At 47.5% G+C, this 26266-nt stretch overlaps 1 protein-coding gene across 1 annotated transcript in view; it reads left to right on the top strand.

The window, feature by feature from the left end:
* Positions 1-1012: 1012 nt before the first annotated feature.
* The window catches only part of HSD17B12 (hydroxysteroid 17-beta dehydrogenase 12), a 45151-nt gene continuing 19897 nt past the window's right edge, over positions 1013-26266 (top strand). The window contains exons 1-3 of the mRNA XM_075281207.1: positions 1013-1258; positions 21866-21912; positions 22411-22486. Of these exons, the coding sequence (XP_075137308.1) occupies positions 1096-1258; positions 21866-21912; positions 22411-22486 (286 nt within the window). The 5' untranslated portion in view covers positions 1013-1095. The remainder of the gene's footprint in view (positions 1259-21865; positions 21913-22410; positions 22487-26266) is intronic.

Genomic DNA, 26266 nt, shown 5'->3' with positions numbered 1-26266 from the left:
CTATCTCATATCTGTTATCTATTTCATATCTATCTATCTCTGATCTATGTGTCTCTTATCTATCGATCCTTTGCTGATCACTTTCAGGTTGGATCTATTTGGTGATTTACGGTCACTGGTTCATTGTGTTTCTTGACTTGAATGGGAGCCGCTCGCTTCTTTTTCCCGCTAGCTGCATCGGCCGTGGCATCCGCGGTGCGAGGCTCCGGCCTATTCATTTGGGCCTAATCCATCGCGGAATGCCAGTGCACTGCAACCACGACAGAATGTGTACATGCGGAACTCCGTGTGAACTAGCTCTTATATTTTCCTTCTCCGACTTTCGGCTTTGTGGCGACCAATGGATTTTATTTCCCCCCTCGTGCCATGGCGGTCACAGCGCAACACCAGTTACTTTTATTACAATACACTGCAGTCTTTGTGCAAATGAAGTCATGGCCTAGACTGGAGGTACAATATAGTTTCAGTCAGGCAGTGACCTTCACCTCCAGGGTGACCCCAGACTTACTGACACAGCACAGGAATGTACTGCAGCCATTGCAGAGTCCCCGGAGCCGCCACTGACAGCCCAGTCCGTCTGGTGCCACCGGCTCCACCAATCAGCGCACAGCCCATTCATAGTAACAAGATCCTTGCAGCCAATCAGCTCGCGGCTCCTCTCAGCCCTTTTGTGAATGAAGTCGCAGAAGTGCGGGGGTGGAGGAGGACGGGTTGCTAGGCGACGCCACCCCAACGTCCAATAGGATCCATTCGGACAAACAGAAAGATTGAGAGACTGACGAGGAAAAAAAATTGCAATCGCCGTGGCAACAGTCAGCCAATCAGGCGACAGGATTTCCATAAAAGGCGGGACTTGTTGATTGATTGGAGAATAAACCAATAGAAAACGTCAAAATTCAGGCCAATAAGATCGGTGTAACCTGACTAGAAGGCGGGCTTAAGGTAACTGTCGTGTGAGCTGGCCTATAGGGTGGCGAGTTGTAGGCGGAGGGGCGTGGCGTCAGGCTGACAGGAGCCTTGTTCTCGTACAAACGGTGTGTGGGCGGCTCTTCCGGGTGACGCTCTGTGTAGCGCAGTAACAGGCAGTGCCGGGACATGGCCGCGCTCCCTCTGCCCTGTGCGGGCTTTTTCTGGTATCTAGGTGTGGTAGCCGCCTCCTGGTGGGGTGTCAGGGCCGCATGGCGCTTACTGAGTGGCGCTCGGGTCTGGGTGCTGGGGAGTGGAGCGCAGGTGGGCCCGAGGATCGGGAAATGGGCAGGTGAGTGTCTCCCAGAAGTCAGAGCGGGAAGTGGTGGTGCCGGGGCTGCCTCATCGCCAACTGTTGTTACTGTCAGCCCTGTGGAGAGACGACACACTGCTGTATCGTATGGGGGAGGGGCAGCCGGGGGGGGGACATATATAATATGGGGGGACAGCAGGGAGAAGCTATATAATATGGGGGGACAGCAGGGAGAAGCTATATAATATGGGGGGACAGCGGGGAGAAGCTATATAATATGGGGGGACAGCGGGGAGAAGCTATATAATAATGGGGGGACAGCGGGGAGAAGCTATATAATATGGGGGGACAGCGGGGAGAAGCTATATAATAATGGGGGGACAGCGGGGAGAAGCTATATAATAATGGGGGGACAGCGGGGAGAAGCTATATAATAATGGGGGGACAGCGGGGAGAAGCTATATAATAATGGGGGGACAGCGGGGAGAAGCTATATAATAATGGGGGGACAGCGGGGAGAAGCTATATAATAATGGGGGGACAGCGGGGAGAAGCTATATAATAATGGGGGGACAGCGGGGAGAAGCTATATAATAATGGGGGGACAGCGGGGAGAAGCTATATAATAATGGGGGGACAGCGGGGAGAAGCTATATAATAATGGGGGGACAGCGGGGAGAAGCTATATAATAATGGGGGGACAGCGGGGAGAAGCTATATAATAATGGGGGGACAGCGGGGAGAAGCTATATAATAATGGGGGGACAGCGGGGAGAAGCTATATAATAATGGGGGGACAGCGGGGAGAAGCTATATAATAATGGGGGGACAGCGGGGAGAAGCTATATAATAATGGGGGGACAGCGGGGAGAAGCTATATAATAATGGGGGGACAGCGGGGAGAAGCTATATAATAATGGGGGGACAGCGGGGAGAAGCTATATAATAATGGGGGGACAGCGGGGAGAAGCTATATAATAATGGGGGGACAGCGGGGAGAAGCTATATAATAATGGGGGGACAGCGGGGAGAAGCTATATAATAATGGGGGGACAGCGGGGAGAAGCTATATAATAATGGGGGGACAGCGGGGAGAAGCTATATAATAATGGGGGGACAGCGGGGAGAAGCTATATAATAATGGGGGGACAGCGGGGAGAAGCTATATAATAATGGGGGGACAGCGGGGAGAAGCTATATAATAATGGGGGGACAGCGGGGAGAAGCTATATAATATTGGGGGGACAGCGGGGAGAAGCTATATAATATTGGGGGGACAGCGGGGAGAAGCTATATAATATTGGGGGGACAGCGGGGAGAAGCTATATAATATGGGGGGACAGCGGGGAGAAGCTATATAATATGGGGGGACAGCGGGGAGAAGCTATATAATATGGGGGGACAGCGGGGAGAAGCTATATAATATGGGGGGACAGCGGGGAGAAGCTATATAATATGGGGGGACAGCGGGGAGAAGCTATATAATAATGGGGGGACAGCGGGGAGAAGCTATATAATAATGGGGGGACAGCGGGGAGAAGCTATATAATAATGGGGGGACAGCGGGGAGAAGCTATATAATAATGGGGGGACAGCGGGGAGAAGCTATATAATAATGGGGGGACAGCGGGGAGAAGCTATATAATAATGGGGGGACAGCGGGGAGAAGCTATATAATAATGGGGGGACAGCGGGGAGAAGCTATATAATATTGGGGGGACAGCGGGGAGAAGCTATATAATATTGGGGGGACAGCGGGGAGAAGCTATATAATATTGGGGGGACAGCGGGGAGAAGATATATAATATTGGGGGGACAGCGGGGAGAAGATATATAATATTGGGGGGACAGCGGGGAGAAGATATATAATATTGGGGGGACAGCGGGGAGAAGATATATAATATTGGGGGGACAGCGGGGAGAAGATATATAATAATGGGGGGACAGCGGGGAGAAGCTATATAATAATGGGGGGACAGCGGGGAGAAGCTATATAATAATGGGGGGACAGCGGGGAGAAGCTATATAATATTGGGGGGACAGCGGGGAGAAGATATATAATATTGGGGGGACAGCGGGGAGAAGATATATAATATTGGGGGGACAGCAGGAATATCACATATTATGTAATACTGTAATAGAGGACAGCAGGGATATATATTATATTTTATAATATATAATATGGTGCAATAGGGATAATATATCATATGATATGGGGGAGGGCAGCAGGGATTATATGACATACTATGGCGGCAGTAGGGATTATGTTTAATATATAATGAGTGGGCAGCAGGGATAATATATGATATAGGGGGTAGGAGGAATAATATATAACAGGGTAGCAAGAATACACTCAAAATATATAATAAGGGAGCAGTAGGAAGTATAGAACAACTATGACATGGGGCAGCAGGTATAATATAATACGGGGGAAAACAGGAAGTGTATGATATGTAACAAGAGGACAGCAGGAATATTACGTAATATATGTGAGACAGCAGGAACTATATAGCATATAACATAAGGGGGGGGCAGCAGGAAATATATTCTGTGGTATGGGGGGAACCATACGATATTTTAGGGAGATGACAGCAGGAGCAATATTGAGCATAATATAAAGAGGCAGCAGGATCAAGATAAGTATAATATGGGGACAGCAGGAATCATAAGGGGGCTGTAGGAACTATATAGTATAATGTAATATGGGGGGCAGCAGGTAATAGATCATGTAAAGGGGCAACAGAAAGGGGACGTCAGCTGTAGTAATAGAAGGGGCAGCAGGAGCAATACATTATACCTATATCTATAATACCTGTACGGTGTTGGCCAAAAGTATTGGCACCCCTGCAATTCTGTCAGATAATACTCATGTTCTTCCAGAAAATGATTGCAATCACAAATTCTTTGGTATTATTATCTTCATTTAATTTGTCTTCAATGGAAAACCACAAAAAGAATTGTCAAAAAGCCAAATTGGATATAATTCCACAGCAAACATAAAAAGGGGGTGGACAAAAGTATTGGCACTGTTAGAAAAATCATGTGATGCTTCTCTAATTTGTGTAATTAACAGCACCTGTTACTTACCTGAGGCACCTAACAGGTGGTGGCAATAACTAAATCACACTTGCAGCCAGTTGAAATGGATTAAAGTTGACTCCACCTCTGTCCTGTGTCCTTGTGTGACCACATTGAGCATGGAGAAAAGAAAGAAGACCAAAGAACTGTCTGAGGACTTGAGAAGCAAAATTGTGAGGAAGCATGAGCAATCTCAAGGCTACAAGTCCATCTCCAAAGACCTGAATGTTCCTGTGTCTACCGTGCGCAGTGTCATCAAGAAGTGTAAAGCCCATGGCACTGTGGCTAACCTCCCTAGATGTGGACGCAAAAGAAACATTGACGAGAGATTTCAACGCAAGATTGTGCGGATGGCGGATAAAGAACCTCGACTAACATCCAAACAAGTCCAAGCTGCCCTGCAGTCCGAGGGTACAACAGTGTCACCCCGTACTATCCAGCGTCAGCGTCTGACTGAAAAGGGACTGTATGGTAGGAGACCCAGGAAGACCCCACTTCTTACCCAGAGACAGAAGCCAGGCTGGAGTTTGCCAAAACTTACCTGAGAAAGCCAAAACCGTTTTGGAAGAATGTTCTCTGGTCAGAGGAGACAAAAGTAGGACAAGGCCTCAACATAGAGATTACAGGAAAAAAAGAGGCCTTCAAAGAGAAGAAGACGCCCCCTACAGTCAGACATGGCGGAGGTCCCTGATGTTTTGGGGTTGCTTTGCTGCCTCTGGCACTGGACTGCTTGACCGTGTGCATGGCATTATGAAGTCTGAAGACGACCAACACATTGTGCAGCCTCATGTAGGGCCCAGTGTGAGAAAGCCGGGTCTCCCTCAGAGGTCAGGGCTCTTCCAGCAGGACAATGACCCAAAACACACTTCAGGTCAGCACTAGAAAATGGTGGTGAGAGAAAGCCCTGGAGACTTGTAAAGTGGCAGCAATGAGTCCAGCCCTGAATCCCATAGAACACCTGTGGGGGAGGGGGAGAGATCTCTTGGTGGCAGTTTGGAGAAGGCCCCCTTCACATCTCAGGGGGGACCGCGAGCAGTTTGCCAAAGAAGAATGGTCTAAGATTCCAGCAGAGCCTTGTAAGAAACTCATTGCTGGTTAGCGGAAGCGGTTGTGCGCAGTTATTGTGTCTAAAGGTTGTGCTACCAAGTATTAGGCTGAGGGCGCCAATACTTCTGTCCGCACCAGTTTTGGAGTGTTGTGTAAAATGATCAATGATTTGACTTTTTTTTTCATTCTCTTTTGTGTTTTTTCATTACAAGCAAAATAAATGAAGATATTACCAAAGAGTTTGTGCTTGTAATCATTTTCTGTAAGAACACGAGTATTATCTGGCAGAACTGCAGGGGGGGCAATACTTTTGGCCAACACTGTATACTATACCTATAATACATAAGGGGGCAGCAGTGTAAGTGTCATATTATAAGGGGTGACAGTAACAATAGGCGGCAGCAGTAATAATATAAGTATGATATAAAGGCAGCTGGAACAATATGTAATATAGAGGGCAGTATTTGTAATATGAAGGGGCCAATTGTATAATATACAGGGGAGGGGCAGCACTGTGTGATATAAGAGGGGGCAATGTGTAATATAAAAGGTGGGTAGAAGTTACCAATTATAACCTGACTGGAAGGTACAAGAATGATATCTGGGAATGAATGAGAAGACTTCGGGGTCATGGATGGGGGAGAGAGACTGGTGCTATGAAGAGCATGATTAGATGTATGGGGGAGACCTGAGGAATGGAGGGGGAGGGAGCCCAAATATGGGATGAACAAGGAGAGACTGAGGAATGAATGACTGGAGAGAGGGAGAATGAATGGAAAAGGAGAGGCTGAGGAATGAATGAATGGAGAGGAGGAGAGACTGTGGAATGAATGGAGAGGAGGAGGAGAGACTGAGGAATGAATGGGGAGGAGGGAAAGGGACTGAGGAATGATTGGAGGAGACACTGATGGATGAATGAATGGAGAGGAGGAGGAGAGACTGAGGATTGTATGAATGGAGAGAAGGCAGGGTCACTGAGGAATGAATGAATGAATGGGGAAGAGAGACTGAAGAATGAATGGAGATGAAGAGACAAGGAGAAATGAATGGGGAGTAGGAGGAAGAGACACTTGGGTATGATTGAATGGGGAGGAGGAGACACTAAGAAATGAATGAGGAGAAGGAGAGACTGAGGAATGAATGAAATATATTTTTCCAGAGTTGCATGAATAGTGACAGTGAATAAATTTGTGTGCATGAGGCAGAAGGGGATTCGGGTGCTGCTTTGGTAGGGATTAGAGTCCTACTCTGACTACTAAGATGTACGATGGCGGTTCTGCAAATGTTTGATGAGAGGGGAGACTTTTTTTTGTGCTTAATTATGTGACGGGGTCCCAGGACTGTGGGTAATTATTATGGTCAATCCAATGTGAGTGAAAAATCAGTGTGCAGACATGCCCCCTTATGGCCAGACTGTGAACACCACCCTGACTACTAACAAATATTGGGGGCTCCCAAGTAAAAGTCTAAAATCTGGAGGTCTCTTGCGGTGACTAAGGGGTTAACACCACGAAAACTATCAGATAAATTTGCAGATTGGGGGGGGTTCAACCCCTGAGGCCCCCTCCGAGTATTCAGTTTCACAGGCCGTGTGATGTCACATGGCTCGTTTTGTGGTTCAGTCTTGTTCAAGTGAATGGGGCTGAGCTGCAGTATCAAGCACGGCCACTATACTATGTACGGCGCTGTGCTCGGTCAGGAGTGAAGAAGCTGCGATGCTTCTGTGGGACTCGCTGTCCCTTTAAATAGCTGATTGTGAGGGTGCCGGGTGTCAGACCACTGCCGATCTGATATTAGTGACTTGTCCTAAGGATAGGTCATCAGTTTCTTGGTCTCGGAGGAATCCCTTTAATACCAATGACTCCCGGACCATCCCTTTAACATGGGCTTGCTATGGATTTACAATGACAGGCAATGCAGAAATCCTGTGCTATGGCTGTAGATTGTATACGTGCATGTATGAGTCCTCCAGATCGCCGCTCTTATCTTATGGGGGGGGGTCTTTACGTCTCTGACTACATTATCACAGTCCTAGCAGGAATGGCGCGCACTGTCCAGGTACAGATCAGCCTCCTCTATGTCTGGTCTCTGTATACAGAGCTCTCCAGCGCCATCTACTGGCTGTTGTATGGAAGTGAATTTCTGTATCGCTGTATTTTTAGGAGGTCGGAAGATTAGCAGGACACCTAATGTCAAGATGGCAACAACTGGCGGAGCCGGTGACCTGGGGAATAATGTGATAGGTGGATATATGGGAATAAGACCTACCTGAGGAGCTGCCACCGAGTCCGGAAGGGTAAAGGGTTTGTCCCAGTATAACAGCTTGTCTCCTATAGGTCTGATCGCTGGGTTTTTCATTGTCCCCCTCTTCATTGGGGTAATGGTTGCACATGCACCCTGAGCTCCAGGTAGAGGAGTTTCCCGTCTTCGGCCAGGTTTACACAGAGGAAACTGCCACGGATTTGGGAGTGGATTCCGCCCCGTGGAAGATTCCGTCACAAATTGCTTTCAATGAGAGATTGCAGCAGGCGACGGAAAATGAAGAGGAATTCCACTTCATTTTTCGTCGCCGTTTTCCGCCCGTAGGTATCGGCATTCCGTCCCAGGTGAATCTGCGATCTCTGTCTTCCTTTGAAAACAATAGGATCAGATTTTGGGCAAAATCCTCCCCTAAATCCACCGTGTGACTGTACCCATAGCAAGTTATCTCCTGCCCATACAATAGGAAAACTTACAGATCCGTGCGGGGCCAACTGCTGAGACCCTCACTGATCAGGAGAACGGGGTGGGGACTTCATGCCACTTGCAAACCTTAGGTTGGCGACTTTTGGGGCATGTCCAATGAGATAAATTGACTTAATCCGCCGCGGACTCCATGGCTCAATCGGCTGCGTCAGGGTGCTTATTTTTTTCACCGTACTGATCTGATCTTTGCTCTCATTATAGACAATCGGGGCGGAATCTACTGCTGATTTTGGGATGGAATCCGTCTGAAAACCAGCAGCAGATTCCATCATGTGAACAGACCTTTATACCGTACGTGCTGCAATTTTGTACGTGGTGGGGGGCGCACTCTCCGACCCCAAACAGATGCGAATGATTCCAGAAATCTACGTACCCCTTGGCGATTTTGCTGTTTTGCCAATAAGCTTATACGTCGCCATCATTGCGGCTAATCCTCCGATGGCGCTGGCATCCTAAAGACAGGCATACCATACGCCAGTCTTGATAAATACCTCTGCTCCCCCCACTGTGCTTGATATTCAGAGACCTACCCTGTTTCCCCGAAAATAAGACAGGCGTCTTATATTAAATTCTCTTCCGAAATATATGACCTGTCTTATTTTCGGGGGATGTCTTATGGAGCGGGGGGACAATTGGCAATCATGCCGGCGCTTTCTTAGCGGAGCTCCGGCATGACTGCCGGTTGTAGGTCCTCCAGGAGTTGAAGGGGGGGTGTCTTATTTTCGGGGAAACGGGTGCAATAGACAGCAGAGGCGTCATACCTGAGGTATATGGGGAGTGGTCACATGGCAAAGGTTTACCCTGGAGTTCCCCTTTAAGCATGACTTCTGTGTTTGGCCGGCGACTGATACACGTGCCTTTGCGGTATTGTTTGTCACGATCGTGAGCGTACGGTTCGGAGTACACAGGAGCCCGTGTGTCTTAACCCTTTCATGACCTTCAGTTCTTATAGACACTTTTACGTCGCGTTTTTACGCTCCTGTCTGTGCCGTCCCCTGGCAGGTGTTCGGCTGTCCGGTGACCGCTCCGGCTTTAATGCAGAAAACGGAAAAAATAAAAATCGAAAAATCTTCTTTCCTATTTTTGCGCAGTGGAAAAAACGTAATTTTTCATGTTTGAAAGCGCCAACAAAATCTAAATTCTCCTGTCTAATACAAGACCTTGTGCTAGGGATAAAAAAGGGATGGCGGCCGAAATTCGTATAAGCGTTTAGGGCCAGGTCCTTATGGGGTTAATGTCACGTTCGGCCTTGCGAACAAGTACGCCGAAGCCTAACCTAGTAACATCGCCCTCTAGAGGGCACCGAATTAGAGTTGACTTGCCCCCATGAACGTCCCCCCCTCGCTATTGACCCCGTTTCGCCGCTTTCAGGAGACCTATAGATATAGATTTGTCTCCCCATTAATGTGCAGTAAAGCAGAATTGTGAATCGTTTTGTTTTTTATCAATCGCAGTGGGCGCCATTCATGTGCGGGGGAACATTGGGCCGGATGTAATCTTTTCGCTGAGCGCCGGCCTCATGTGTAAACGGTGACTTGATGTGACTGAGCCCTGGAGAGGCCTGGTCATGTGACGCTGGCATTGGCTCGTACACGTGCGGGGGGGGGGGGGGGGATAGGTGGGGGAGCGGGAGGGAGTCGCTGTAGATTACAGTGTACTTATTCCCACTTACTGGCCACAGGCTCTATCTGTATCTCCGCGCTTCCTGGGAAGGGAACGTAGGTCGTGGGTTCTGTACTTTTCCAGAAGAACTTGGTGGAGAGTGATAGGAAGCGAGGGCTGCTGGGTAATGTCCGGGCGGGGGGAGGGCAGTTTGGATATCCCCTTCTAATTTATTTATTTTTCCCACCCTAAAATTCCTTCAATCTGGCGTCGACCGAATCCGAACGGCGCCGGATGATCGGACTGTCGTGGCTGGAATATCAGTCCGTTCATCCAGCAATGGTGCTGGTGGGGAAAATTGAATGCATTCAGGGATAGAAGGGTTAATAGTTTATTATTTGGTGTGACCTTTGCCCCTTGCCTTCTCGGTACTTGCAGACAGTTTTTGGCAGCGCTCAACAGGGAGGTGGTTCCCGCCGCCATCTTGGAGAACTAAGCACAGATCTTCTGTGGATGTTGCTCGCTCCAATCCGTCTGTATCTTTATGACATCCCAGACAGACTGGATGATGTTGGCTATATCTGTGGGGGCCGTATCCTCACTCCCAGGACTCCGCCTCCAAAGGGCAAAGGTCACACCAAATCTTGATGGGATTTACGTTTCTCTTTTCTTCAGTCATTCAGACCAAAATCGATTAGAGGAATGGACATCAATATGTGATTTGTAGGGGTCCGACACCTGGGCCCCGCACTGATCAGCTTTTCCGATGGCCTCTAGGTAACGGAATCTGCTAGTGGATGGGGGGCAGGAGTAGCCACGTTCGTGTTCAAATAGGAGCACCGGTGGATGGGGGTGCTGCCATGTTCCTATTATTACTAGGAGGGGTACAGCATGTGCTCCCCATCCACTAGCAGCTCTCGGAATAGCTGATCTGTGCGGGGTCCGAGTGTCAGATCCCCACAAATCACATTACCAGGACCTATCTTGTGAATAGATCATCAGTATGAGTGTGAAAAATCAATTTGGGCTGGACACCCCCCTATTATCTACCTAACATTGACCCCATTGTAACCTAATGGCGGCACTTACTTTATATGAGGTCACGTACATCACCCCGTGTGCACGGTGCTATTCAATTCTATGGACCCATACACGTGACTGTGTGCTACCCCATGGATGGGACTCTTGGTCGGGAGCAAAACTCAAGGCAGGTCCTGTTCCTGATCACTGAGCTCAATGAATGGGGCCGAGGCGGCACAGGCGGTATACAGATGTCATCTATGTGCCATTACATCACGGCCCGTATGATTGTGTGCGTGTCTCTTATCCGTGTATATTCATGTTAGATCGTGGTCGGACACAACCAGACGTGTTGTAATGGGAAAGCATGGCTACTACAGCTCTACACTTGGGTTATGGGCCATCACCATTTGCGGCTTGGTTTTGTATAAAGGATCTGACTAACCTGCACGTCCGTCATTGTGTCCGGTTTCGGACGGTGCACACGGGCGGACACTTTGCAAACCATTCAAGTGAATGGGTTTGGAAACTGACCGCCGGGTTTCCATCTCCTGTCCAGTTTCCCTAAGGAGGTGTCCACATGTAGGAATTTGCTGGATTCTGCCTCCTACTGGACGCCACAGCTGAGGTAGCCACGGAGTTGGCAGCTCGCGACTCTCCCCTGATTCGGCCGGCCGGAAAATGAAGAGGGAATTTCTCAAAATTTTCCGCCTCCCCTAAAGATAGATCATCAGGAAGGGAAGAAGGGGCGCAACACTCAGCACCCGCACAGATCAGCTGGTTGAAAAGGCTGCCCATCACAGCGCCTTATATATCATAGGGGCTGTACTTGGTATTGCAGCTCAGCTCCATTCACTTGAATGAGACAGAGGTACCATCTGACCGATGAATGTGACATCATCGGCACAGGGGAGCGGCGCTCTTTGCACAGCTGATCGTGGGGGTCCTGGTGTTCTATAAGGTTCTCAGTATAGACGTCCCTGAAATCCCCTTTAAATGGCCATGACCAGGGGGGTTCCTCAATTCTGAGTGGTCAATAGACCACTCAACGCCGGCAGCATGGCGCACCCATGTAGGTCCTCTAAGGACGGTGCGGCGGATAGCGGCGCAGTGTACGGCTCGCAGACCGCTGTAACCGTGTGTATTGGTAGACATTAAGGGGTTAAATCCAATGTATTTTAGATATTGCCATTATTTATTGTCGTCTTTTACGACTTTTCTTTTACTTTTGCGCTTCCACCCCGTACGCAGAGCCCACATCTGCTGCACAGCAGTATTTCCCTGCCCGGCTCCGCTCTCTCCTCTCAGCGATCCAGTCTCCGGGATTTCGCAGGCGTCTCTCTTCCAGCAGAGGAGGAGAAAAAAAAAAAAAAAAAAGCGCCTGTTCTCTGCAGAATAGAGGGTGCTGGAGAGATAGGAAAATCCTGCCTTGACAACAGAAGCAAGCATCACGCTCGGTGCTGATTGGCGCTCGCCAACCTATGAGGCCGCGCCGCTCGTTTCTGCAGTTTTGCACAGGTGCAAAATAAGTTCCTGATTTATCAATGAAATATTCGCCATGTTGCCTCCCGAAGCAGATCTGTAATAAAACCTTAAATCGTCCCCTCATGTATCTGGGCTCATTACGTCGAGCGGGGACAGAAGCTGCAGGGCAGGCGCCTCGGCTCACGATCACCCCCCCCCCCCCAACCCCCGCTCCCTGCGCCGAGCAGATTAAGGAGTTCGAAGACGATACGATTTTTATTATTATTAGGCGCTCCTCCATCTAGTCCCGTATTGTCTTCGGGTTAACCCTTGATGGCTTTGTCAGCGGTTAGCTATTATTTTCTATGGCCCCCATATAGGCACACGTTTAGGGTCACGACTCGGGACGGGTCCTATATGTATGTGGCCCACGTGGGCGAGACACGGGTATCATCCATGAGCCGTTTTACTACGGAGTGGGCATTGTAGATCCCGATTACCAGAGTACAGGCGCGCGTCAGACGTTCCAGATTATTGGACGCCGGATGAAAGCGAAAATTCACCGTAACTTTTTATATGACGTCCTATTGATGTTTTCTCGTCTTCCGCTACATTTTGGTAATTTATTGTCCGATACTTTACTTCTTTCTTTTGGTGAAGGGTTCACCGGGGGGTAATTTTTGTTTTTAAAATTAACGGCGGTGAATGGTTTAAGGCTAAGGGATGATCCGCAGCGCTAAAGCGTCGCATTGCGGTTTTTCCCGCAGCGCTTTGAACAGAAAGTTGGCTGAGTTTTCCTCCACGGACTCTCTGTTACCGTTATATCTACAGGGAAGCCGCCGGCGTTTTTTTTAGCTATAATTGACATGCTGCGATTTCCAAAACCGCGCCAGTTTTGGAAATCGCAGTGTGTCTGCGCCGCGGTTTTTACCGATGACGTCACATGGTGCAGCAGCAGCAGCTCAATCCTATTCAAGTGAATGGGGCTGAACTGCAATAGCATGTACAGCCTTTAAGATATGTACTTGGTATTCCTTGAATGCTGTGGTTTTAACCAGCTGATCCGTAGGGGTCCGGGACACTGGACCGCCACTGATCAGATGTTAAGTAATGAGATTCTTCTATGAAGTCATAAAAGAAGCAATACTCACCCTACAAATCCTGAGTTCGCCCGGGGCTGAGCTGGGTCACCACTTTGGCTGTGCGGTTATGTCCTGTCTCTTGCGAGGAATCGGCATAGACCAGCAGGGGACCTGCGCAGTACCGGGACGTGAGCAGCGGGGGATCGGAGAGTGTTGCATCTTTTATGTTTCTATTCTGCACTGGGTGTTTAACCAAATTCCCCCTCACGACCCTTGAAAAACTCTTGTCAAAATTTTTTTGCACTCAGGTTTACTGTAGTTACCCCCAATAGATGGGAGCCGCATCTATACAGGGGTCACATGAATGGCCACCTCTCCTCTAAAAATGGCACTACAAGAAACCCTAGCAATAAACGTATCTGCTCGGGCTACTACACTTGGATGATGGCGGCTGCACGTGTGTGAACGCGGGTCTAGTGACACTTTTTGATTCAGCGGTCCTCCGAAAGGAGGGCAAGTTCACACTTAAGCATCAAAATCTGCGTGTGTTCCCATTTGTTAGCAATGGGAATCCCTGCCGTAGTTCACAGGGCGCACATTTTTTTAAGCGGTTCCTGGATGGGAACTATGGCGGGGAAGCTAATGGGGGCTTTTTTTGGGGGGGATTTTTTTGGGGATCCCCCTAATGGGGGATTTTTTTTTTCTTCTTCCCCTATCAGTATGTCTTTGTACAATGGGAGGAAACCCATGCAAACACGGGGAGAATATACAAACTCCTTGCAGATATTGTTCCTGGCGGGATTAGAACCCAGGACTCCGGTGCTGCAAGGTTGTAGTGCTAACCACTGAGCCACGGTGTTGCCCCTCGGCCTCAGATTTCTACCGTGGATTTTCTGTATGATTACGATGATGCGGCTTGGTTTACACTTGCATCGGTCTCTCTATTGTTCGGGTCCCTGTGGAATCCGGGGACCCGAACAGACTATAATGGGGTCCGCCGGGTGTCCTCCATTCAGGACGTTTGACATATGCTTATTTTTCTGACATCCCCACTCATGTAACTGGCCTTGGCTGCAATACTATTCTCCGCCCAAAGTAGCGCTATTTCTGTAAAAAAAAAAAAAAAAAAAATCCAATTTTTGAACACCCCCCTTGCATTGGGGTTTCAAAAATTGCAGAAAATGAAATTTTTTTTCCATGTATGGGTGATCGATCCATAGCCATCATTATAATACCCTGTATACTTGGGGCTCGGCCATGCATGACCCCGCACGGGATGCAAATTTAAGGGGTGCAAATGGATCCCGTTTTTGGTACATTGGGGACGGAGGACTGTACTCGGAACCCTTTGTCTTCTAAGTAAGATCTGCCGCTTCTCTCCCCGCTCGTCCCCCTCCCTCTCCTCATTGCATATCCTATCTAGAGAGCCGTGCCAGCGAGAGGGAGCGAGCGCGTTTGTATTCCGGCGGCGTAGCGCAGCCAGACAGGTCTGAAACAGAGTGTTTTATTTTTAGAATCTCCGTTGCCATTTTTATCCTGTAAAAATATTCATCAGTGTCTGTGTGACAGGCCATCCGTTTTCATAAATATTCCACACTCCTGCTCCTCTCCATTGTATTAACCTGGGCATCCAGTCACATTCTCTTTCACCCCCTTTATTTTTTTGGAGGGGGGGGGTCGTCATTTCACGTATTATACGTTTATTCAATCCACTGATGTTGAACGTCACCCGGTTCAGTCTCCCGTACGTCGCTGCTGACGTCGTTGTCCATTCTGTGTTAACGGTTCGGGGGGGGGGGGGGGGGGGATGTCGTGCTCACGAGGGATCGGGGAGGGCGGTGTAATTTTCCATTGCAATTTTTATTGTCCTACTTACCAAATTATTAATATGCAAAGTGATTGGAAAACGGCCGCCTTGATTTTGCCTCCCCCCCCCCCACACCTCGTTTTACGTAGTTTGATGTGAAGGGCATCATATTGATGAATGAATAAACCCTCCATGTCATAAAGAGCTTTCCAGAAACCGATCTCTTGGGCATGGTGAGGTCGCTTAGGATAGGGCATCAGTATGTGATCGGGGACCATGAGGTGATCGCTGCAGCCTCTGTACTGTATACTAAGCACAGCACCATACATATCATAGTGGTTGCAGCGTTGCCCTATTCTCTTGATTGGGACTGAACTTCTGTTCTACTCCGTGACTGATGAAGGAAGAGGCTGCAGCGCCAATCCTATGTGGGGGTCCCAGGTTTCGTACCCCAATCAGACACCTATTAATGACTTACTGTATATAAGGATAAGCGAGTCCCAGAAATTCCCTTTTATATAGCAAACATGCACTAATCTGCCCCCTAGAGGCTAGGGTCAGGGGATACATACACATTAGGGAGAGTGTGTGCCTACATAGGCGTACAGAAACTTACAAGTCATTCCTGCTCCGCTAGGGATTCTGGGTAAAAAATATGCAAATCTATTTTCCAGGATGTAATTAGGAGAACAGTGCCTCTGAATGCTGCCCTCTAGGGGGCAGCCTCCTTAACATCATGCATGACTCGGTTAACAAGCCTACTAACATGATGCGGATTTAATTGCCAAATGAGTATTTCTATTCCAAAAAGGAACAGATTCCCAGCTATGGACAGCGCTGTTTCGGTCTTTTGGACCTCTTCAGCATAGTCCAGGGATACAGATTTGGCAGAGTGAGAGACTATAGACCAGGGTCAGGGGATAATCATACACATTAGGGAGAGTGTATGCCTACATAGGCAGTACGGAGACTTACAAGTAATGTGTATGATTATCCCCTGACCTTGGTTTATAGTCTCTCACTCTGCCAAATCAGTATCCCTGCGCTATGCTGATGAGGTCCAAAAGACTGAAACAGCGCTGTCCATAGCTGGGAATCTGTTCTTTTTGGAATAGAAATACTAATTTGGCAATTAAATCTGCATCATGTTAGTAGGTTTATTAACTGAGTCCTGCATGATGTTAAGGGGGCTGTCCTCTAGAGGGCAACATACAGAGGCACTGTTCTCCTAATTACATCCTGGAGAATAGATTTGCATATTTTTTACCCTAGAGGATAAAAATGAAGAGATACTTGAGGCGGATAGCTGCGTCGATTCTTCATTTTCCCTGCGGTTGAATCGGCGGTGGAATCCGCAGCAAGATGGAGCAGTACGCTTTATTTTTTCAGCCTCCTGCTCCGGTCTCTCAATGGGATTCATAGTCAGGGTGTGATCTACTACAGATTTTGGGGTCTGAAGATGGGCGCCAGATTCCACCACATAAACATTGGCTAAACCCACCAACCATCTTGGCTGTAGGGTTTGGATTTCTCTCCTCTGACGTTGGGTCGGGGAAGGTGAGGATTTGATGTCATTATTTTATGTCGAGGTGTCTGATAGTGGCACACGCATGCCCTGTGTGCATGTGTATAGGGCGGTCAGGAGGAATAGCTTTTGGCCATACGAATGTTCATCAGACCTCTAAGGCCAACCTATACATCCTGCACATGCAGAGCTTGTTCGGAGTGATGCTGCGCTATGGAGCCGTACACGTTCAGTTTGCTACCTCCATATGGCGGTATATTATGGAGTTAGAATTCGTGTTGTACTATGGTGTCCCATTTGCACGTACTGGTTGAGTTAGAAAGCTTTTGTAAGAAATCCTATCCGGCACCTTAGTGTCCCATAGACCTCGAAACTTCCTTATTGGGCTTCTCTATGGTATTGTAATATCAAGGTGTATATGATTTATTCATGTGCCAGGGTTTGGGGTGTCGCCTCCATTGTTATTGACCAGGAAGGTACATTGCCGTTAACAAGCGACCATAAGGACATACAGGTCAATGACTGGAGTAGAGCTGCAATACCAAGCACAGCCACTGATCTATATGGCGCTGTGCTTGGTATTGAATGAAGAGACCGCACGCTCACTGATTGTTGGGGTCCTGCGTCTACTAAGGACAGGGCATTGATATACAGTAGAAGTCCCAGAAAACCCCTTTAAGACTATGTTCCCATCTATGCCAGGGGTCCACCCGGCAGTACCTAGAATGTATGAGCACCTACGAGGTTTAGTTACCACCCCCTCCCCTGTCTCTACGGGTTAGGGTCGCAGTAGAGACCTGGACCCCACTGCTAAGGCCATGTTCACATCTGCGCCCAAGTCTTCCTGTGTGAACCTAGCTGTCCAGCCCATCGGAACTCATAGCCAAGGCAGCGCCACCTACTGGATACACAAGTAGGAATCTCCTAGTAGTCCATATACTCTAGGGGTGCCTGTGGTGTGATATTTGTGCTGCGTCTGCTTTCAATGGCCGACTCCATTGTCCATTTATTATCTAACCATCTTCAGGACTTACTGGGGATAATATAGCTGCCAGAGGGTGAAGGAGACTGACTGAGAATTTATTGGGGACTGATATATAGCTACTAGAGGAGGAAGTAGACTGACTGGGGACAATATTTGCAGCGGCCAGAGGAGGATGGAGAGTTACTAGGAACTTATTAGGCACTATATAATAAAATTATATTAAATATAGATGCCAGAGACAGAAGAAGACTGCCTGGAAACTTAATGAAGACTGTTTGCAGCTGCCAGAGGGTGCTAGAGACTTACTGGGGGTAATATATCTGCCAGAGGGTGAAGGAAACTGACTGGGAACTTATTGGGGACTGCTATATAGCTAGTAGAGGGGGAAGGAGACTGGGAACTGATATATGGCTACTAGAGGAGGAAGGAGACTTACTGGGGACAATATTTGCAGCGGCCAGAGGATAAAGGAGAGTGACTAGGAACTTACTAGGCACTATATAATAAAATTATATTAAATATAGATGCCAGAGAGAGAAGAAGGCTGCCTGGAAACTTAATGAAGACTGTTTGCAGCTGCCAGAGGGTGCTAGAGACTTACTGGGGATAATATAGCTGCCAGAGGGTGAAGGAAACTGACTGGGAACTTATTGGGGATTGATATATAGCTACTAGAGGAGGAAGGAGACTGATTGGGGACTATATTTGCAGCGGCCAGAGGAGGAAGGACAGTGACTGGGAACTTACTAGGCACTATATAATAAAATTGTAAAAAATATAGATGCCAGAGGGAGAAGAAGACTGCCTGGAAACTTACTGAAGACTTTGCAGCTGCCAGAGGGGGCTGGAGACTTACTGGGGATAATATAGCTGCCAGAGGGTGAAGGAGACTGACTGAGGACTATATTTGCAGTGGCCAGAGGAGGACGGAGAGTTACTGGGAACTTACTAGGCACTATATAATAAAATTATATTAAATATAGATGCCAGAGGGGGAAGAAGACTGCATGGGAACTTACTGAAGCCTGTTTGCAACTGCTGGAGGGTGCTAGAGACTATCTATTGATAATATAGAGCAGGGTCATAAGAGTTGATCTGATGTGGACCTTCTCCATAGACCCCCCCCCCCCCCATAGCAACAACATCGTGACTCAAAGTAAGTGGAATTTGACTTTTTTTTTTTTTTTTTTTCCGGCTTGGAGTTCCCTGCACGTCATCCTACCTCCCTGCCTATATTCCCCATCTCTTCCAGCCATGTTGGTTCTTTGCCGCTTTTTTTTTTTCTCCCCTCCCTCCTTTCATAAAGATGCGGGGAGTCGCTGGCGTCTTATTAACTTGCAGCCGGCATACTTCTCATCTTTTGTTCTTTGGTAAATGTGAGCTGGCATCTGTTAGACTGCGTTAGCATTCAGTCTCGGGGAATTCAGCGCTTTCTATATTCGGCTTTGCTAAGCCGGTGCCCTGTTTGCTTGAATCAATTGGGGCTGCTATTTTTAGCAACAAAGGGGAATTGAAATAGCAATTTTCTTTCTATGTAATGGATCCCCAAGAGAAATACTGATGTAAGTTTTCTGTCATCCCTCTTCTTCTGCGGCCCCCCCCCCCCCCATTCCCCATCCTTCCTCCATTCTCCCTTCCCTAAAGAACTGATAGGAGCGGCAGCTGTCACGGGTTTGCGGCAGTATTAATCTTTAATCAATCGAGTGTTTGCACTATTCAGGTGTTCGGGGTGGGGGGAAGGAGGAGAGAGGGGGTCACCGAGAGGGACCTGTTCGGAATCGGCAAAGCGATCGCAACTCCGTCTGGGCTTTCAGATTTTGGCGGGTTAAGGGAAGAGACAGGGACAAAGCTAAAAATACTCCCTTTGCTTGCAGTGTTCCTCCAGTCTATTTTTTGATGTTTGATTTAGATAAGGTTGATTGGGTAGCGGCTAAAAATATCTGTTCCCAGAAAGTTGAGGACAAAGAGTGTAGAATATTTTTAACCCACGCCGCCGAACGACCGCTGTTCTGACGGCAAACTGTTTGCTGAATGGGAACGCGGCACGGCGTGGAGCCCTATAGGGGACATGTGACGATCCGATGAATTGAATTCGTACATACTGTATACAAAGCCTCTTGTCGTACTAGAAGTCCCAACAATTTCACTTTTAGGCTGGCTTTACAGGAACGCAAGTTAAATCCGCAATTGTGGGTTCTCATTTGCGGACACATTGTATCTGTGGTGTTCCGTGACCAAAGTCCGCACTGAATACCGCAGGTCCGTAAAGTCACGGACATCACGGCACGGATTGTCTATGAGCACGTGCTGTGATGTGGATATACAATGAAGATACATCAGTGTATATCCCCAACTGCGGATGTCACCATTTTCCTTTGCACAGGTCATCAGTTGTCCGACACCCAGGACCCCTGCAGATCAGCGGATTGAGGCAGTAGTGGTGCGACTTAAGTGCTTTTTCCGCTTCACACGTTGCGTTTATTAGTCACATGGCCTGTTCGGAGCTCAGTCCCATTCAGCTAAATGGGCGGAGTTGCAATACCAAGCACAACCACTGTACAATGTATGGCGCTGTGATTGGTTTAGGTGGTAAAAGGTTGCAGCACTCTTTTAGACTCTTCAGACAGATTGTCGGACCCCCCCCAAGCTCGAATTAAGGAAAATTAAGGAATTATCAGAAAACTTCGTTAAATGTTCCAGCAATCAAGTAGGGATGAGTCTCCTAATCCCAATGGCAAATGTAAGGGTAGAGGAGTATCAGGCAGCCGATTTTGATCATGCCACTCCTTTTGTTCTGGCAGTGGCTTGGTTGAACCAAGTGTGCATGTGTATGAGGTGGTGGAGAGGGATAGCTGTCAGCCTAGTATGTCTGCGCTGATCAATAGTGGGTAGTGACTTAGTAAAGCACCATATTCACCATTTTCGATTGTCAACATAGCTCTACTTTTTCGTTTTAGTCACACAGTGAACTAGCAATGTGATTGGCTGACCGTACAAATGAGATAAGACCACCCCTTTAAACAATTAACATCTGTGCACCTGCAGCCACCACTAGAGGGAGCTCTCTACAGTCTGTGTATACACTAAGCACAACAATGACTCCGTATGCAGTACTGCCATCAGGTCCCCCTATTGGTGACAATAGGCAGCTCTGCAGTTTACCACCAGCCTTGAAACTTTCCAGAAAGGTAGGGATGGTGAAGGCATAAATGATGCCCAAAATCCATGTCAGCTGCCATCTCCCAGTGCCCACTGCATGTAAACACTCCAATAATCTGGAAATCCTGCCACTGCGGGGGCCTAGATTAAAGGAATTTCTTATAAAATATACATCAGGCAGATGGATTAAATTTTTGAGCAAACGCTGTACTCTTGGGACTCCTGAATATTTGTGATTTACAGGCAGTAAAAACAAATGAACATTGTTCAAAGTGTATATCAACATGCACATCTCCCTAATGATCCAGAGGGGGAAGGAGACTGACTGGGGACTATATATACAGCTACCAGAGGGGGAAGGAGACTGACTGAGGACTATATATACAGCTACCAGAGGGGGAATGAGACTGATTGGGGACTATATATACAGCTACCAGAGGGGGAAGGAGACTGACTATTGGTGATATTGCATGGGGGCATTGAAAAATGTATAGAATGCATATAAGGGGTTTTGAGGATTGTAGACTAAAAACAGAAAAATTGCCCATGTGACACTGACCTCCCACAACCACTAAGGAGGGACACAAGGTGGAAGAAATGTTGATTTCTATTGGTACCAGTGCAAGTTACAAAAATAGCAGTTAAACCATTTTTTTTTTTTTTTAATATAAACTGGATTCTAGCAATGAGTCTTTTAAAGGGATTGTTTAGGGGCGGTCTATTGTGCTCCACCTCCTCTTCACGTGCCAGTGTCTTCATGTTCATTGGTCGCATAACCATTCGACATTGAGGTGAATGGCGCTGAGTTGCAATACCAAACACAGCCACTATACACTGTACGGCGCTGTGCTTGATAAGTAGTGAAGAGGCCGCAGCAGTCAAAAACATAGTCTCAGAAACCCCCTTTATATTTTATATCCGACGGAGCTCCTGCATAGACTTGTAGCCACCACTAGGGGGATTCAATAAGCTCTGGAGCTCCCTCTAGTGGTGGCTGCACTTAGCAAGTCATTGGTTATTGTACTCTGTGGGTGACTGTACAAGTAAATAATTCAATGTTATAACTTTATGTCTGTGATGTCCTCCTGTTTGGTAAATGTAACTCATTCCGTTTTCTTCTATTTTTTCGCAGTTGTCACCGGAGCCACCGATGGAATTGGAAAAGCGTATGCGGAAGAGGTGAGTCGCGTCTGCGGAGTCAGTAACTGCAATGGCGGTTGCACATAGGAACTGGTTCATGTAGCTCATGTAAGAATCTTCTGGACTGGTCATCGGTGAGGTCAGAAACCCAAGACCTCGCCTATCTGCTCTTTGAAGAGCTGAGTGCCACAGTTTCTGACCTGCGCTGATGACATCGCGTTCATCGGTCACATGGTATAGTCCCGTTCGGCTGTAGGGGGTGGGGCTGCGTTCTGAAAGGGGATGTCCTGATAGGTCAACCCCCATTAAACCGTAAAACTAGGGCCGCCATGTTTTTATAGTGGCACATCAGTAGCTGGGGGAAGGCTCCTGTTAATGTGCTGTGCAAGAGAATCCAGTCTATTGTTTTCTGTTATCAGCCGCTTCAGAATGTAGTGTATAATAGGAGTGCCAAAAAACACGATTCTTTATTTATTTTTTTAAATATTTTTAATTGTATCAGAGCCGTAACTTCTGTCTTTTTTCCACCCCCCACAGTTGGCCAGACGTGGAATGAGCATCGTCTTGATCAGCAGGACCCAGGAGAAGCTGAATGAGGTGGCCAAGTCTATAAGTGAGTCTCCTAGGCGCACCATTTTGCATTTATGACTATCTATTCCACTAAAAGTGAGTGGACACGGTCACATGACTGAAGCTGCTAGTGGTCGGGAGTGCGTACAGTCTCCCCCTATTCAAGTAATAGGAACGGCACAGCAGCCCCATCTACTCTGCAGTGGTGGATCCAGGGAAGTGCGGCGTCACTCCTATTACTTGTACGCGTTCCCCTTTCCACTAGCAGATTCAGGCACCTGGTCTATACAGATTTGGTTGTCGGACCCCACAGATCACATACTGATGACCCATCAGGATAAGTCTGTTTGGGGTGGAAAATCCATTTAATGTTATAACCGTACCATACATTATTATTACATGTGTGTGTATAGGGGTGAGCATCATCTTCAGGGGACATACTATAAGTGTTATGCTTGCTATAGCGCCACAGACCCTTGAGACAGTTGAATGGTGGGGGTCTGATTTTTGGCACCCCAACAATCTCATGTCTATGTGCCATCCATATAAAGGGGTTATGTGGAAATATAAAAAACAACCGTTCCATTTCCTGCGCTAGGTATATAGGCGGCCCCCTGTTACCCCCGTTCTTGGCTTTGCAGGGGCCTGGACGTCTCATCCCTCTGCCCATGTCACATACTGGACCTTCAGCAGAAGTAGAGCAGAGTCAGTGATGTCATAGATATCCCCACACGCCCCTTTAAAGCCCTGGAGTTCCCCTTTATATTTCTCCTTTAATTGGGGATATTGTCTCTCCCCTCTACAAGCATCAGCCTGGAAACTTTTTCCATTTCTATGATCATTGCTTTGTAAGTCAGCTGAAAGTTATTGGCGACAGGAAGAGGTGAGGCTCCCACCAGGACGCACAGCGCAGCCGGTCTTCCCCTCCGATTCTGTAGGTGGAGGAGCCATTGCCAGGGCTGTTTTCTATACGGCCTTGCTGGAGCTCGCTTGGCAAATCTGCTGTAGCCGGTAACAGCCAATATCCTCTCCGCCGGCCTCTTCCAGGATCCCAGATGCTTCCCTATGGTTGGTCCTGAGTCATTACTAGGGTAGATCACGTATCCTCCTGTACTTCTTAAAAGGACAGCGCACAATTACCTTAGCAATGCCCGTTCCAAAAAAACAAAAATCTAATTCCTAATGGATTAGGTGAAGACGCTTCTTCTTTGGATATATTGCATGGGTCCATATAAGACGGCCTCCTATGCAGCACACGTCAGATACTCCTTTCTTTGTGGGCTCTGTTCATCCTGTGCCTCCTGGTTCATGAACGGAATGCCAGAGCACAGTAATGACTGACACATAGTCTGTAAGATAAAAGAAACAAAATGTAAGTCGCAAGTCATTTAAATAGAATATTCTTATTATTCAGAGGAACTCCGCTACGCGTGCATCAGTTTTGCGTATTTGAGGATTATCCTGTGGTCTGATCACCCTGAGAATGAAGGTGCTGTGACTCCCAGGAAAGCACAATGGCTTCTTATGGCTACTATTTACACGGCTAACCCTTCGTTCAGATCTGCGTTCGGTTTTCCGTTCGGGGAGTCCACATGGGGACCCCCTGAACGGAATACTGAACGCAACTGAAAGTGGTATACAGTGAAAGCACATGGACCTCATAGACTATGATGGGGTCCGTGTGCTGGCCACGTGCTTCCCGCATGAATCATGCGAACAGCAAAGTAGATTGTGAACTACTTTCCTGTCCGCACAATCCCTGCGGAGATCTGGCGGCAAGTACACGGACCCCATTGTAGTCTATGCGGTCCGTGGGCTTTTACTGCACAGCGCTTGCAATTGCGTTTGGTATTCCATTCGGGGGGTCGCCATGTGGACTACCTCGGACGGAAAACCAACGCAGATGTGAACGAGACTTAACCCTCTCAGTTCTGGGATCATGCTTTACCGCAGCACATATTAGTGGACAGGAGCACCTGGGACCCACCACTTGGGTAGTCGGCCCTGGGGCCGGGTAAGTGGCCATTTACATAGCTGAAAATGAAGAGGAATTTGTGTACAATGGGAGGCAGAAAACAATAGGAGGGAAGTTTTAGGGGCAGAATATGCTTTAGAATCCGTTCACTATTCCACCGGATGAACATACTGAATAGGTCTCCAGGATTATCTCTTGTTCACAGTCTGTGATGCGGCTTCTTAGATGCCGTAGTGAGCAGCGATCATGGTCTCTGAGTTATTAGACAGAGTGGGGTTCCCCTCTGTCACCCCATTACCTCCCGTCATGATCGGATTGTGTGGTGCCAGTGCATTGGTAAGGTAGTCAGAGACCAAGCCTGATGTGACTGCTGTCAGTGTAAGGGTATGCTCACATGGTGAATGCCATTGGAAAGTCCTTGTTCTACCATTAACGTCAATGGGAGGGTTTGAGTAGAATCCACTGAACATTTGAGATAGAATTTTTGCATTGGATTCTGCTGTATACACTAACCCGTACACTGACAGAGGTATCGCAGTGTAATATATGAGCAGTCGACCCCACTTGTGATCAAGTCCCCTAAAACGATTAAAAATATCAAGAAAAAGACAGAAGACCCTTAAATGACATGACCGTGCCCGTAATGACCCAGAATGGAAAAATGTTCACGTTATTAAATCTGCACGATGAATCAAATAAATTACAACATTGTCAGAATTTAGGTTTTTTGTTCATACCACCTCCCCAAAAAAAGAATATGGATCCCAAAATGGCACCAGTGAAAGCGTCAACTCAACCCGCAAAAAACAAGCCCTCACCCAGCTCCATAGGCGTAAAGAGGGAAAAATGATGGTTCTCCGAATATGACACAAAAACAAAACCCCATGGACGATTATGGGGTCCAATCTTTCTTTTTCCCTGAAATCGATGGATGAATAAGTCGGCCTTGCAGGACTTTTACATCTGTGATTTCTGATGGATCTGCATCGGACAGACACCTAAGTGTGAACTCAGCCTTATGTCATTTATACCACAAAGGTCATGCAAAAACAAAAACCCAAAAATTGCAAAATTGCCTTGTTTTTCCAGCCTGTCTAACAAATGTATGCCTTTTTAATGACATTATATGTATCCCCACCTTCTAAAATTACAACTTGTCCCACAAAAAAACAAAAAAAAAACAAGCCCTCCTATGAGTAAAATGGTGGAAAAGAAGTTATGGTGAAGTATAGAAAAAAATAAATTGCAGTGTCCTGAAGGCCCATGTCCTAAATGAAAAAAAAAAAAAAAACAAAAACAAAAAAAAACCCGTTGGCTAAAATTGTCCTGGCTGTGAAGGGGTTAAGGGCGGCCGTCCGTACACTGAGCACATTTTGCTGCTGGATCTTTGCGCCCCAGATCTTATATTAGGAACTTTGGGACTTATTGCCGCTTGCACGAGCAAAGCCGTCCTTTTAGCTGCGCCTGCCCCTTTAAGAAGTGAGCATTTAAACAAAGCCCCCGAGCCTCTGATCCCTATTTCTGCATGAATGGACCACACAATGCTTCTGCCTGCTTTTCTCTGAATGGAGAGGGGCATGATGGGAGAGCAGGAAGCTGTTGCCCTGATTTTTTTTTGATTTTTTTTTTTTAAATGAATGATTGAAAAAAAAAAAAAAAAAAAATCGGATTATGTCTCAGTGCACAGAACTTGAGGATTCCAGCAGCGGCGTGGTATTTGTAGGAGGAGACCCGGTAAATCCTGTAAATCATCGCTGCCGCGGCTGATCCGGATTTAGAGGACGCTCATTGAGATTGTTTTACTATTTATAATGCGGGCTTGGATGTACAAGGCGCGCGTACACACAG

Source organism: Leptodactylus fuscus, chromosome 7, assembly GCF_031893055.1.
Source record: "Leptodactylus fuscus isolate aLepFus1 chromosome 7, aLepFus1.hap2, whole genome shotgun sequence".
In the NCBI taxonomy this organism is placed as follows: Eukaryota; Metazoa; Chordata; class Amphibia; order Anura; family Leptodactylidae; genus Leptodactylus; species Leptodactylus fuscus.
This window is presented reverse-complemented; position numbering and strand designations above follow the sequence as displayed.